General features: G+C 39.0%; 3 protein-coding genes across 3 annotated transcripts in view; 1 reads left to right on the forward strand and 2 right to left on the reverse strand.

Moving 5' to 3' along the window:
* Positions 1-483, reverse strand: part of pik3c2a (phosphatidylinositol-4-phosphate 3-kinase, catalytic subunit type 2 alpha) — a 58,759-nt gene extending 58,276 nt beyond the window's left edge. The window contains exon 1 of the mRNA XM_011475791.4: positions 349-483. The gene's annotated coding sequence lies outside the window, so the exon portion shown is untranslated. The remainder of the gene's footprint in view (positions 1-348) is intronic.
* Positions 484-1,672: 1,189 nt separating this feature from the next.
* LOC101162363 (nucleobindin-2) lies at positions 1,673-9,045 on the forward strand. Its single transcript, XM_004069396.4, has 14 exons — positions 1,673-1,812; positions 2,225-2,362; positions 2,590-2,697; positions 2,782-2,914; positions 3,848-3,951; positions 5,022-5,207; positions 5,288-5,378; positions 5,480-5,538; positions 5,635-5,727; positions 6,091-6,180; positions 6,327-6,497; positions 6,839-6,887; positions 8,027-8,163; positions 8,310-9,045. The coding sequence occupies exons 2-13, from the start codon at positions 2,225-2,227 to the stop codon at positions 8,137-8,139; spliced, it is 1,335 nt and encodes a 444-aa protein (XP_004069444.1). The 5' UTR covers positions 1,673-1,812; the 3' UTR covers positions 8,140-8,163; positions 8,310-9,045.
* LOC101162596 (uncharacterized) lies at positions 8,832-13,430 on the reverse strand. Its single transcript, XM_004069397.5, has 7 exons — positions 13,177-13,430; positions 12,984-13,108; positions 12,847-12,913; positions 12,423-12,567; positions 11,237-11,382; positions 11,048-11,158; positions 8,832-9,423 (listed from the first exon to the last, which is right to left on the reverse strand). Exons 1-7 carry the CDS (start codon positions 13,327-13,329, stop codon positions 9,244-9,246), a joined length of 927 nt encoding a protein of 308 aa, XP_004069445.1. The 5' UTR covers positions 13,330-13,430; the 3' UTR covers positions 8,832-9,243.
* Between the last annotated feature and the right edge of the window lie 15 nt (positions 13,431-13,445).

Here is a 13,445-nt window from a genome sequence, read left to right on the forward strand (position 1 = left end):
TGTTAACTCTAACTTTTAACTGTTGAATGCTAACTTAGCCGCTAAACCTACCGCCCCTGTACAAAACAACAACAAACACACCTCAATCATGGACGCATTTACCCGAAGAGGTTTAGCCGAATACCGGCAGCCCCTACGAACAGTCAGCGGTAAGAAAGAGAACGATTTAATAATTTAAAAGTGTCAGGACAACTATTTCCTTAGGTCCAGCCAACTGAACGCAGAAGTAACGAACAAACGCAGTCCTTTCTGCCGCGGCAAACTCTTGGACACAACGAAGATGTAAAGGTAAATTCGGATAACTGCAAGCTAAAACTTTTAAAAATGGTTAAGGTGTTTGTTTCTCACCTTTCAGCGGTGCGGTATTTGGAGCCATTTTTCCTGCAGCTGCATTTTCCGTCCAATTGCACAGAGGAGACGTCAGTTCCTGTTGGGCTGATTGTCGGAGTTTTGGTTGGACCCGGTTGATGGGAACGTTTCTGCCGGACGACCTTTGGCTCACACAGAAACGCAGCGCCACCGTGTGGACGAAGTTAGGCATCGTCGACAAACCCATGCTTTGAATTTTTGAATTTTTTTTTTAACAATTATGGTTACTTTTGGATGATACCAGAAATAGAGAATATTTTATGTCCCAACTATCATATTTCAAATAATCCATGAACAATATACTAAAAAAATGACTAAATTTACTTGTCTTGACAGCAAAACTACAAAAACGAATGCTTGAAAATGTAAAAACCAAATAAGTCTGGAGGACCCCCTAAAATGCCCTTTTAATGTCCAAATTTAAAACATTTAAAATTACATTAAAATGTATTGTTTATCTCTTTCATGACTGTCTCTTGCAACTATGGGTTTTTTATAAACAAAATATTTTTAATCATACTTATTACCAATGGGACATGTGAACCACTACACACTGTCGGACCCGTTACCATAACCTATGTTGGAAAGTTAAAGGAGGAATTTAGCAGAGAAAAACAAGATTTGCTGGACTTGACCTCATCAAACAGCTTTCCAAAAGATTGGGTAGAGCAAATGTATCTACTCTATACTATTTGTAATATTTTTGCAACATAGTTTGTGTAAATTGATTTATGATTTATTTATATTACGTATTTACATTTTTGTTTGGTCGTCAGTAACAGTAAGTTAAACAGTTAGCTTCATTCCCTGAGAAAAAGATAATAAGTAATACTTGTATCGATTTTCAACCCTGTGGCCTGCAGAAATTGGTAAGGTGCAACCAAACCTATCTTTTCAAACGCAAAAAAGTGAATGTTATGCTAAATTAAATCTTTGTACAAATTCTTCTAAAAAATATGAATATTATTAATGTGCTGAATTTATCCAGGCCAGCTTTCATTGTCAATGTGCTGTAAAATGTAAGCACGTCGTGTTTAACGAGTTGTAATCTAATCTTCAGGGATGTGTATTCCTCACGTCAACCCTGAGTCCGCTTTTTCCGGGGGTTATCCAAACGCCACGTACAGTTTGGGTCAAAGCACCTTAGAGCTCGTCTTAAAGTTTGATACCGTTTGAATGACAGGCGGAGCATCCAATCAGCTCCCAACGCGACTGTTTTAGGCTGCGAGCACACTCCCCATTGTCCAATACGATGGATCGGGGGCGGGGCGTTGCCATGGTGAACACGATCTTTTTTTTTTCCTTCTCCTTCGGTAGGCTGTGGCTACCTGGAGCTTGTATTGGTGCTTGATAGATGACAGCTGTAAACGGGCTCAGTCGCTTCGAAGGCGCACTTAACGGCGAAAGCTCGGCGGGGGATTAACGTAACTCACCGTTTTTACAGTAAGTCTTAAACGCTTTTGGCTATTCTAATAGATTTGTTTTGTTTTGTTTTTTGTCAACTCTGCAGTGAATTAGCTAACACCATCATTTTTGAAACGACCTGTTTATAGCATTTGTGTCTGTCATCGATTATAATGATGAACCACTTCAAACCTGCTATTTTTTCCAACCAGTTTAATTTAATCTGCCTGTGTTTTGGGCTCTTTCATGTAAATGAGTCTAGCTCTGACTTGTATAAACTTGATCTCATTTCGTTAAATGTAGAGTTGTAGCTTTGACCTGGACAAACTACTGTAAGGGCCCCTCTTGTCTCCATTCACTGCAATTCAGTTATGGATTTACCATCTTAATAAAAAATGAAATTGTAGAGACGAACCCTCCACCCATTGAATCTTATGTTCCTGTTTTTCAGATGGTGATGGGTAAGGGCTTGGCCTCAGGTGGGTTGGTTCTGTTGGGTTTGTGGTTGTGTGTCCATTCGGTGCCCATCAGTGTGGAAAAGACCACAGGAAAGCCTGAGGTGGAAGAGCTGGAGCCACCCAGAAGCACTGTGAGTCACAGGGATTTGGGGAAATGCAGGGATCTAATATTTAAACACGGGCTTTGCTGACATGGTTGCCAAAGAGCGACAGGTATGTGGCAGATGCTGAAGGAAAGTTCATCTGCTTTTTGTGCAAGAGCCTAATGGAAAGACAAACAAAAGCAGCTTTAGTTAAAGTGCTCATTAATTGTGAGTGTTGGTGTCCGGGGACTGACTGGCGTGTTCTTGTTCCTTAGGACACGGGGCTGCACTATGACCGCTATCTCAGGGAAGTCATCGAGTACCTCGAAAAAGATCCCCATTTCAGAGAGAAGCTGAAGAACGCCGACATGGATGACATCAAGGTGCTGTCTCGCCAAAATCCCACTATTTTGAAAACTGTTTATTGACTTTTGCTGAACTGTGCCATGTTGACTCCCGTTTTGCAGCAAGGCAAACTTTCCAAAGAGCTGAACTTTGTCCAGCACAATTTTCGGTCTAAGCTGGACGAGCTGAAGAGGGAAGAAATAAACCGGTTGCGAATGCTCATCAAAGCCAAACATGACACTGAGGAGCACAACGGTAAGTCTATGATGTGTTCAAGGACCTGATGGGTCACTGACAGACTTGAGTTGTCCTTGAGGTTGTAATCAAGTGTAAGAGATTGCTCTAGAAATGACGAACGGAAGACATGTTATTAGGATTCTCTGTCTGGGAGCTGATTAAAAAGTGATATAAAAGACCCATTTGGATGGAAATTGTTTTTGTTGTTTTTAACTTGTTGTTGTGGCATTTTTCTGAAGGTGGAGGACATATATAAAGAAAATGAAGTTTTAAATGGCATTTCTGAATATTTCTTTATTCAAATCATTGTAAATCAGGAGTAGATGAAAAAATGCCACTGGAAAAAGTATGTAGTTGTGACGTAGGTGCTACAATCAGCAGGCATCAAGCTCCCTGATCCGCTCCATTGTCAGACATATAGATAGATCTAAGTCCTTATAGGACCTTTAGGTCCTTGTTTTCCTCGTCTGAGCTGGAATTTGGATCAGAACTTTACGACTGGAATGCTATAATATTCCTCGAAGCTTTTGTTGCACCAGTAATATTAGCCAAATAATTAAAAGACCACTGGGAACACTTTGAAACTAGATCGAAAGATGATCAGAGAGGGTCTTTAAAAAGAATTAAAATGTAAGTGCAGAGTGAAATTTACCTTCTCCCCAATGTAAATGTACTTGAATGTTGAACTTTTAAACCATGCCATTGCCATTGCAATTGTGACCCCCCCCCCCACACACACACACAAAATAAATATAAAATAAAAATCTGAAGTGTCCATGAAACTCCAAGGAAGGCATGTCAAGGTCATTTTCTCATCCAGGAAGGAGGAGCCGTTGCACGGGTTTCCTGATTAGCACAGTCAGTCTGTCATTGAATGCCATCTGAAAGGTCCTGCCTTACTATAAAACTACTACAATGGGAAAGAAAATCCACATGTTTGTATCTGTGCAGGCCAAGCCATGGACCACCAGACTCTGCTGAAACAGTTTGAACACCTCAATCATATGAACCCACACACGTTTGAGGTGGACGACCTGGATCGTCTCATCCAGTCGGTACGTTTGAGCGTCGCAGCAACACATTAAAAAGCTGAGATGGATAACATTTAGTCCCTCTGATAACGGTAAGCATATGTCATTGTTAGCATGATATGCTTACAGTTTGGGGAAGCAGGCCTGCTATGGATAAAGTTATTGATTTTAGAGCAGAGTTTGTTTCCTGTGATGCCTCACTAGGGTTGTTTGTCTTTACCTTTACTAGAAAATACATGTGTGCTTTTGCTTTATTAGTTTTCAGCTTACTCCCATCGTACATTTTTACTATTAGTTTGTTTTCTTAAAAAGCAAAACTGGTCCTTTATAATCTTTACTTGTAAGACCTGTTATGGATTCGATATTATTTCTGTTGACACGTTTAAACATTTCTCAGCAGGTAGATGCCTGCAGGGCTGTAGAGTAAGAAACTGCTTAAAACGTTCCGTTGTTACTTCATGAGTTGCTTATACTTTTAGTTTCTAATCAGAGGTTTTGACAGAACTTTTAGATGATAGTTCTAAGTTCGTATAAATACAATAGTGGTTTCATCCCTCATTGTAACGCCTAACCAGTTTGACTCTTTAAGGACCCACTCTGGTGAAAATTGTGTTTTTGGTTGTGTGTAACATGATCTTGTTGTATTTTTCTGATGATGGAGGACATATATGAAGAAAATTAAGCTCGAAATTGTATTTATGAATGTTTCTTCATTCAAATTGCTGTCAATCCGGAGCTGATAGAAAAAAAATGGCGCTTGAAAAAGATTGTATTTGTGACGTTTGGCGGGCCTCAGGCTCCCTGCTCTGAGCCCCCATCAACAGGGAGGGGAAGTGGGGGTAGTTTCTCATGAACTCCTGCTGTTCTGCAGCATAAAGAAAAGACTAGCGGGAACACTTTTAAAATAACTCAAAAGATGGTCAAGAAGGTTAAGATTCCATATTAGCACTCTGGTGTTTTGTAAGTTGATAATGTAATGGTGTCTTAAACAAATACATGTGGGACTAACAGTTTGTTGACTAAATGTGTGGCTGTTTCCTCCTCAAGATGAACATTTAATGAAATTCAGATGGAATATGTCTTCACATTTAAAGGCAACCAAAGATTTGGAGAACTTTGACAAAGAACGCCATGACGAGTTCAAAAAGTACGAGTTGTTGAAGGAGCATGAAAGGAGGGAGCGTCTGAAGGGCATGAGCGAGGAAGACCGCAAGAAAGCTGAGCAACACTATGAAGAGATGAAGAAGAAGCACGCTAATCATCCGAAAGTCAACCACCCGGTAAGTTATTTATTCTTGATGTCAACAAATGTCTCACGATCTTCCAGCGATCCGTTGCCTTTTTGTGTTTTTGTGCACAGGGCAGTGAAGACCAGCTGAAAGAGGTGTGGCAGGAAACCGATGGTTTGGACCCCCAAGACTTTGATCCCAAAACCTTTTTCAAAATGCATGGTAACCAAAATCAACAGCTTAATTAAATTCTATTTTATGTTCTACTTACTGCTGACAGGTATTGCGATATTGAGATTTCCACGCTTTATTGTGTATTCCAGACAGCAATGGAGATGGCTTCTTTGATGAAAGTGAGCTTGAAGCTCTCTTCACTAAGGAGGTCAGTATTCATTTAATGTACAGCTCTGATTTTTAACAACTTTCGAATGATGAGATGGTTTAAAAGAAAAAAAAAAGATTTTGTTATTTCTTAAAGCTAGAGAAAGTGTACAACCCTGACAACGAAGAGGACGATATGGTTGAGATGGAGGAAGAGAGACTGAGAATGAAGGAGCATGTTATGAATGAGGTGAGCCACTGCAAAAAGAAAAACGCCACACTGTCAAATTCTATCTTTTTTGTGCTTTGAGTACCTCTTTTGTAAACTCTCTAGAGTCTAGTGAAAGATTTAGTCTCTTACTCTTTTCACGTCGTTCGCAACACGAGTAGTGATGTTTTTAATGGCCCCTCTGGGTCTTAAAGTGATCTATGGTACATCGACCATAAGCAGATGCAGATTAACAGCATTATAAGCAGTGATACATGAGCAGAACAGAAGTTTTTGTTGGTTATTAGTGGTGATACGCTCAGTTATTATTTATTTTAGAATCTTTTGGAAAACTTTGCCAGTGATTGAAACAAATGAGAACTAAACCTGCTTCTTGTGCTTCAGGTGGACACCAACAAAGACAGGCTTGTGTCCTTCAGCGAGTTCATGGCAGCCACCAAGAAAGAGGATTTCGCTGAAAAAGACGAGTGGGAGGTAAAGACGGGGAACCTTCTCTCTTGGTTAAGATGACACTCATGCAGTTATGAGTACTACATCAGCCACACCAATACCTTTTTACTTTAGAAATCTTTTCATGTTTCCTGCATTCTCTAAAACCCTTTCTTTCTGTGTCTTTGCAGACTTTGGACCAGAACCCGATATATACCGAGGAGGAGCTGAGAGACTACGAGCAGCATTTGGCCAACGAGGAAAGTGACATCAGCAAGAAGTCCGTTGAGCTGCAGAAACAAAGAGAAGAACTTGAGAGACAACAGGAAGAGCTGAATAATCAGAAGTTGGGGCTAAAGCAGGTGAAAAAATTTAAAACGTTTGAAAGTACCTGACTGAAGGTAAAAGATCCACTACGATCATCTTTTGATCTATTGTAAAAGCTTTCCCAGCGTTTTTTTAAGTATGATTACGCAGTTTTTAGGCAAAATATACTTCCTCCATCATCAGTAAAAAATCCCAGAAGAACATGTTAAAACACCCAAAATACACTCTTCCATCTCTAATGTATGTTGTTAAACTACAGTTTTTTTTAAAAAAAGATTCTAAAGACTGTAAATAAAAATGTATTTTTTTTCTGGTTAAATAATTGACCAATGATAACTTATATATGTACTCTTTAAGACTTTATTTTTCTTCTCAGGCAATGGAAGAAATGGAAAGGATTAAATCTCAAAAAGCTGAGATAAAACGTAAGTATGGCATTTAATGTAGGCATCTGTATTGATATAGGACTTCACAATAAACAGCTTAGTAAAAATTTGGATTTCTGTGGATTTGCTTATTAGTGGTTTTGGTCTTAATGAATGAATACAAATTCTAATCACATAAAATAAACACTCCCATACCATTGCTTCCTTCACTTTTTGTTTATTTTTAGATCAAAACATTTGGATTTTCATCAAATTCCAATATTTAAAAATACTTTTTTTTACAAATGAATAAGATTTGAGATTAAAAAGTATTTTTTTAAGAGACCCTGTCAAGGAACACCATAGCTATTAAGCTATAGCCCCAGATACTTGCAGTAAAAACCAATAAATTCCTACTTCTTACACAAATCTGAATATTAGAGACTGTAAAAGTGTTGCCATAGAAGCCTTATCAGAGCTGTCAGCAGTGAACCAAAACCATTTACTGCTATATATTTTTAAATTTATTAATAACCCCAAGCCCTCAAGATTTATGCAATGTAGCTCCTTCCAGGTGTAGGGAGCACAATATTTGGTTGACCTTTCCCTCTTTGCCTCTTGCTAAATTAAAAATGAGGTCTTGCGAGCACAGACAACAGCTGTTTGGAAGGATGGGAGAAAACCCATATAGAACAGCTGAGTAAATAAGGGTATATAAGGGCTTTGTTTTACAGGAACGTAACAGGCTCTCCAGCCCGGGGGCACACATACATAGAGAAAGAGCTTGTGAATAAAAAGCGTATTTCCATGATTTAAAAATCACACAAAAGTCAACAAAACTGTTATACTTGAGAGGAAGCGTGAATATATGAATAACAAAAAAGGTAAGGGAAACCTATTAGAGTGTTATCTTTTGCCAGTGTTTTTGGCAATTTTGAATCAATTGTTTTTATTGTGGCTAAAGAAAATATCAGAAAAAAATACATTTTGGTGGCATTATTGACTGTTGAAAGTAGAAATAAACTGCAGTTCTCCCAAAGCCAGAACAGTGATAAGTGTTGAATGTTTACATGTGAGTCATTTTGTGTAGTTATGATCCTCTCAGTCTGAAGTTCTGGATGACTCTGCTTTTTACCTGAGCTGTCTGACTTGGAACGTTTGTGTTTTCTGACATGACCTTGAATGTAATTTTCCGGCAGAGCCAGGGTCTCTAGTTACTGAAGGACAAGCCACGCTGGTCGTACCGGGAAACAGTCAACCTCTGCCCCCTGGTCACCAGCAACAAGATGTACCGATCCCAGGACATTCTTAGCAGAACTCGCTGCGCTGAGTGTTGGTGTGTTTCCATTTTCATGATCTCAGTCTTCTGTTGTTCAGGATTTTGCAACCATGTCTTGACAAAAACATTAAAAAAAAACTGCCTAATTATTTAAAGCTCAAACGTTTTGAGGTTTGGTGCCAATGATCACTTTCCCCTTCCAGGCCTAGTCAGCTGAATGAGCCAGACTTGAATGGAGGGGGGCTGCTGGAGTTTAGTGTGGACAATGGACCCTTTTGTTTTGTTTTTTTGCAGTTTTGACCTCTTATCACAACAAAAACTCTGTTCTGGTCTGCAGTGGTCTGATCATTAAGATTTCTGGTGCAAACTGTACTTTGCTGTGGCTTACGCCAATCCTCACAAAAAATACTTTAAAAAAAAGTATATTTTTCCAGAAAGCATTTGTTTTAGAAAATTTTACTTCTGCAAATCTGAGGTAGAATAGAGATGAAACTACTATGTGTCCTTAGAACCAGATGGAGTTAAACACTGTATAAATTATTTAAATCTTTTCTTTTATTACATTTTTGCTGTTATGGACCATTGACTCAAGTGCTTGTTTTGATTGTATGTTTTAGTGTTTAAACTCCTTCGTATAAGTGTCATTTTTTCTGATAAAGCAATGTTTATTTTCTAAAACCACTTACGATCCTTCAGTAATGGTATAATTCAAAAGACAAAAACACTTGTATTTTTTTTAATTAAATTTTTATTTTTATGCAGAATTATTACCGATAAGAAAATTTCACTTTTTTTTTCATGTTGATGTCTGCTATATTTTTGTTTCTATTCTAAACACCTGTTTACCCCTTCAAAAAACTAAGATCATCCAACATCCTGTGAATTGAAATCACTACAATACTGTAGGTGAATGTTAACAATAAAGCAAATGTAACTTTATACACTCCGGTTAAACTTCTTTCACATTTCCATTGTTCTTTAAAGTATTGTTTTGGGATCACCATTACATTTCAAGACACACTTTCTTAATTGGCACATCAGACTTGTAACAGAAGTAACTCTTAAGTAGGATGACCATCGCAGAGTTTGTAAAATTCTACCTGAAGGTAGCATTCCAACATAACAGCATGCGTGACTTTAACTTTTTCCATACGAGTCTCTGAGTTTTTTGAGAGCATGGGCTTCTGCGGTGATTGGAGGGTATTTGTTTGAGCCATCCAGGCAGGTGATCACGGCCTCGTCATCTGGATGAAGAAAGAAGGCCAGAGACTGACGTGTGCAGGAGTCTCCAACAGGGGGAAGCAAAACCCTGTGACACTGCAAAACAGTGACCAAAAAGCACAATGACTACTGTCTCAGGTATACTATGTTAACTAACACACATTCTGCATCATTTATGGGTTAGGACAATGCAGTTTTCTGAAAGTTAATCTCCAAATGTAATTCATTACAGAAACAATTTTACAATATTGGAATGTGTCACATGATTCCTGCATTACATTAAAGCTGTTTTTTTGTAAAGCCTGCAGAAGTACTACATACAATTTGAAGTGATAAATGTATCACAAAGTATGTGAGGAGCAATATGGTTTCATATTAACAAATTATATTGTTTCAATTGGAGGCACAAAAAGAACAATTGGTGGAGCAACCTTAAAATGCTAACAGTTTATTCCCTAAAAAGATTCAATCATTGCTTATGTTTTAAAAACAAAACAAAGGAGAACAAACTAAAAACCTGAGGTCTGTTTGCCTCTTAAAGACTGAAGGGATAAAAATGCAACCAAATAAAAGCAAGTAAAAATGACTGCACCCAGCTCACAACAAAACGGATATTTCTGTGAAAAACAGGACTAAACCCATTTAAACACCAACATTTAATTAAAACGTTTGAGTCTATGAAGGCTAACAGGACATTCATTCATCCTCCTAACCCGTTTTGTCCCATGCCATGGGGTCACCAGTATCTATCCCGGCCACTTGTGAGTGAAGGCAGGGGACATCCTAGAAGGGTGGCCAGTCTGTCACAGGGCCAGAATCACACCCATGCACTCTCACATTCACACCTAGGGACAATTTAGAGAAACCCATTGACCTATGAAGCATGTTTTTAGACGGTGGGAGGAAGCCGGAAAAACCCACGCATGCATGGGGAGAACATGCAAACTCCACACAGAAAGGTCCCCCCCATTGGTGTCCTGCTTCAGGTCTCCCAGCCGGGAGTTGAACCAGGGGGCCTTCTTGCCTCTTAAAGACAAAAGTTAATTTCTTGCTGTGATGCAAGACTGCTAACCACTGCGCCACTGTGCAGCCCAACAGGAAATTTAGCTCAGTAGTTTCAATTTACATAAATAAAAAAAATCAAGCAGAAAACAAGAATTTGTTGGTGGGATTTTTTTCTTTTCGTCCTTAAATGCCTCATATTCTTGTGTCTTAACAACTGCATTTTGGGTGGGGAGTCTGATGTAATACAAAAGTTACTGGATATGTAAATGAGCAGAATATTTTAAAATTCACAAGTAATGCCTTAGCGAAAGGTTTTATGTTATGGTTCTGCATTTTTTTGTAACAAGTTAATCCCAACACTTCTGCCACGTATTTTTAAACACTCCTCTGATTTTCAAAAACTTTAAATCTCAAATACTTCTGACAGTTTGCTAGCAGGTAAAACACGTCCTTTTTTAAAAAGGTCAAACAAGAGTTTACGAAACATTTTTGTAAATATCCAAGAAAAACCCATTTGCTGTTTCCTTCATAAAACAACTGCTCTGATGTCACGCATCATTCAGAAGAATCAGTCTATAAATTGACCAAAGAGGAAGCCACGTACTGATGGAAGAGCTCACTAGTTCATTTTAATGTCAACAGTTGATTTAACTAGCTGACAAGTTCCCTAAAGGATCTGTAAGTGTTTTTATATCTGAAAGTAAAAGAAAATTACCACAGAGATATACTGGTCACTGGTCCAGTGCTGCAGCAAGTCAGCGATATTGAGGAGGATAGCTCCAGGTATGTTAGGAGCAGGGAAGAACTCACCTGAGCGTCCACACACCTGAGGAGGCACATTTTACAGAAGAAAGGGATTAAAAAAAAAAGTATCAGCGAAGAAGAAGTGTTCTATGAGATTTACCTGGAGACCCTCTGAACCCTGGAATAGCAGAGTGAAAGTGCCATAATCTGTATGCTCTCCACACCGTATCTGACCTTCTTTTGGATTCTCGCTGTTCAGTGGCGGGTAGTAGAGAGCCCGAAGAGTTGTTCCGTTCTTATTGGACGCTGGAGAGGAGGGACAGGAATATTGCTCTGATTTACTGTTTTTGCTTCGTTTTTTTTAAGCATCCTCACTCTTCTATAACTTTAGGGGTCAACACAAGAAAGTTTGTGACTGGTTTGGTTCACCCGGTAACCACCTGGTGGCTTGTTAGGCAACCAATCAGTCCCGAAAAATGAAAAGTAGAACCTTGCTACAGAAATAAATATGCTTTTTCCCTCTGCTCCTGTGGTTAAAATAATAAGCATTACTTTTGTACTGGTGGGGAGCTTTTATGAACCTCATCAATTTAGCATTTAACATCCACATTGCACCCTAAGAAAGCTTAGCCTTTGAACTTATGGGGGACCCTTGATGCCACAGCAGGGAGCAACCATTTGGACACCTCCTCCAAATAATCCACAGGCTTGTTTGCCCTTTTGAAAACGTTTTTTGACGCTAAATCAAGCTAAGATGATGAAAAAGCTTCAAATCTAACACAAACTTCACACACCCGCCGCCTGAACAATATTTAGTAACCAGGTCATTTATAGTTTTAAAAAACAACTGGCGTCTGAAATTTTATGCAAACTGGTTACTTAAATAGTTAAAGGGGCTAAGAAAACCTAGTTTCTGTAAAAAAATGTCCGCCCATATAACTTGGTTACTCTGCCATGGGAAGACCATATGTGGGTTCTCATTCATTTTATCCCCAACGTGCGTTCTCACGATAAAAGCACTCAGCCCTCTCTACGCCGTGATTATTGATGCAAATACGCATCAAACCACTTCTGCTCCAAATTTACTTTGATTCAGCATCTACTTCAAAGCATAAACTATGATTTTGTTTTCATACCTGGAAATAAATTCAGGTGTCAAGAAGTTAACTTTTTAATCAAAAAGAAGCCAAATAAAAGAGGAAAAGATTTCTCTGTGAGATGAAAAGCTATTGTGCATGTCAATTCATAAAAGTATATAATTTGAAACCAGGTTTCAGCAACTAGGGTGCTCAAGCTTGTCTATGCACAAGTTGCTTCTATAGAAATGGGTACATCTGTAATCATACTTCCGATAAATTTGTGTGCACTCAGGATCACGTCCGGCTGTAGATTCAGACTGAGAGCCACGACCTTCAGTACCCGCAGGCTCAGTTCTTTACAGAGCTGGAAAAATGACGTGTGGACTTCTTGAAAATCTTTTGATGGCCACTTCTGCAGAACACAAAAGGACAGGAACCATCAGAAGAGTGCTCTTTTTCGTTTCTGACAACAAAACATGACATTGGTTCCAAAGCGACAAATAACAGAAATAGAAATACACAACGTGGTGACAAGAGGACATGTCACGTGACACATCAATAAAGCTTTCAAAGACTTGCACTTTAGCCTAAAACAGATAACTAGGATGAGATTAGTCTGGACTTTGTCTTTTGGCATGCAGATGATCACAATGTCTAAATCAAAGTGTGAACGTCTCAAATGAGTCATTACTATTTCTGGGTCAAGTGAAGAAATGTTGAAAGCCTCCTTTAGGTCTCCAGGTCTGCTTGGATTCAGACTGTAAAAATAAAGATGACAAATTTAAAACGTTAAGAAACAGTATGAAATGTTAATTAATTAGGTCACACCTCTCCGTCTCCATAGAAACCCAGCCATGATTGAAGCAGTTTTCGAAGTTTCCTCTGCTGAAAGGCTGTTTCTCTTCATCAGGCTGCAAAAAGAACTGCTTTGACGTTTCCATGGCACGATCCACCTAAACCCAAACACACACATTAAAGCACTGACACCAGTTTGACTAGAGCTGTGTCAGATTCGACTCACCAGCTCCTGCTCAATTCCATAGTTCTGCAGAAAAACAAAGCCAACCTCAGTAAAGGCTGCTCTTAACTCTGTCACTAGTGCATGCAGCTGCTCGTCTGGAACATTTTCCTTCTCCAAGCTGTAGGAGCTGAAGTCCACCACGGGGATGTTCATTTTTGACAAAAACAAGGCAAATGGAGCAAAAGTTTGACGGAATAAGACCTGGGAAGAAAGTTGACTGTCGCGACCCTCCTGGTCATGTGACCTTTGCTCAGCCAATGAGAGAAGAG

Source organism: Oryzias latipes, chromosome 6 (genome assembly GCF_053564925.1).
Source record: "Oryzias latipes strain Hd-rR chromosome 6, Olatipes_Hd-rR_3.1".
Classification (NCBI taxonomy): Eukaryota; Metazoa; Chordata; class Actinopteri; order Beloniformes; family Adrianichthyidae; genus Oryzias; species Oryzias latipes.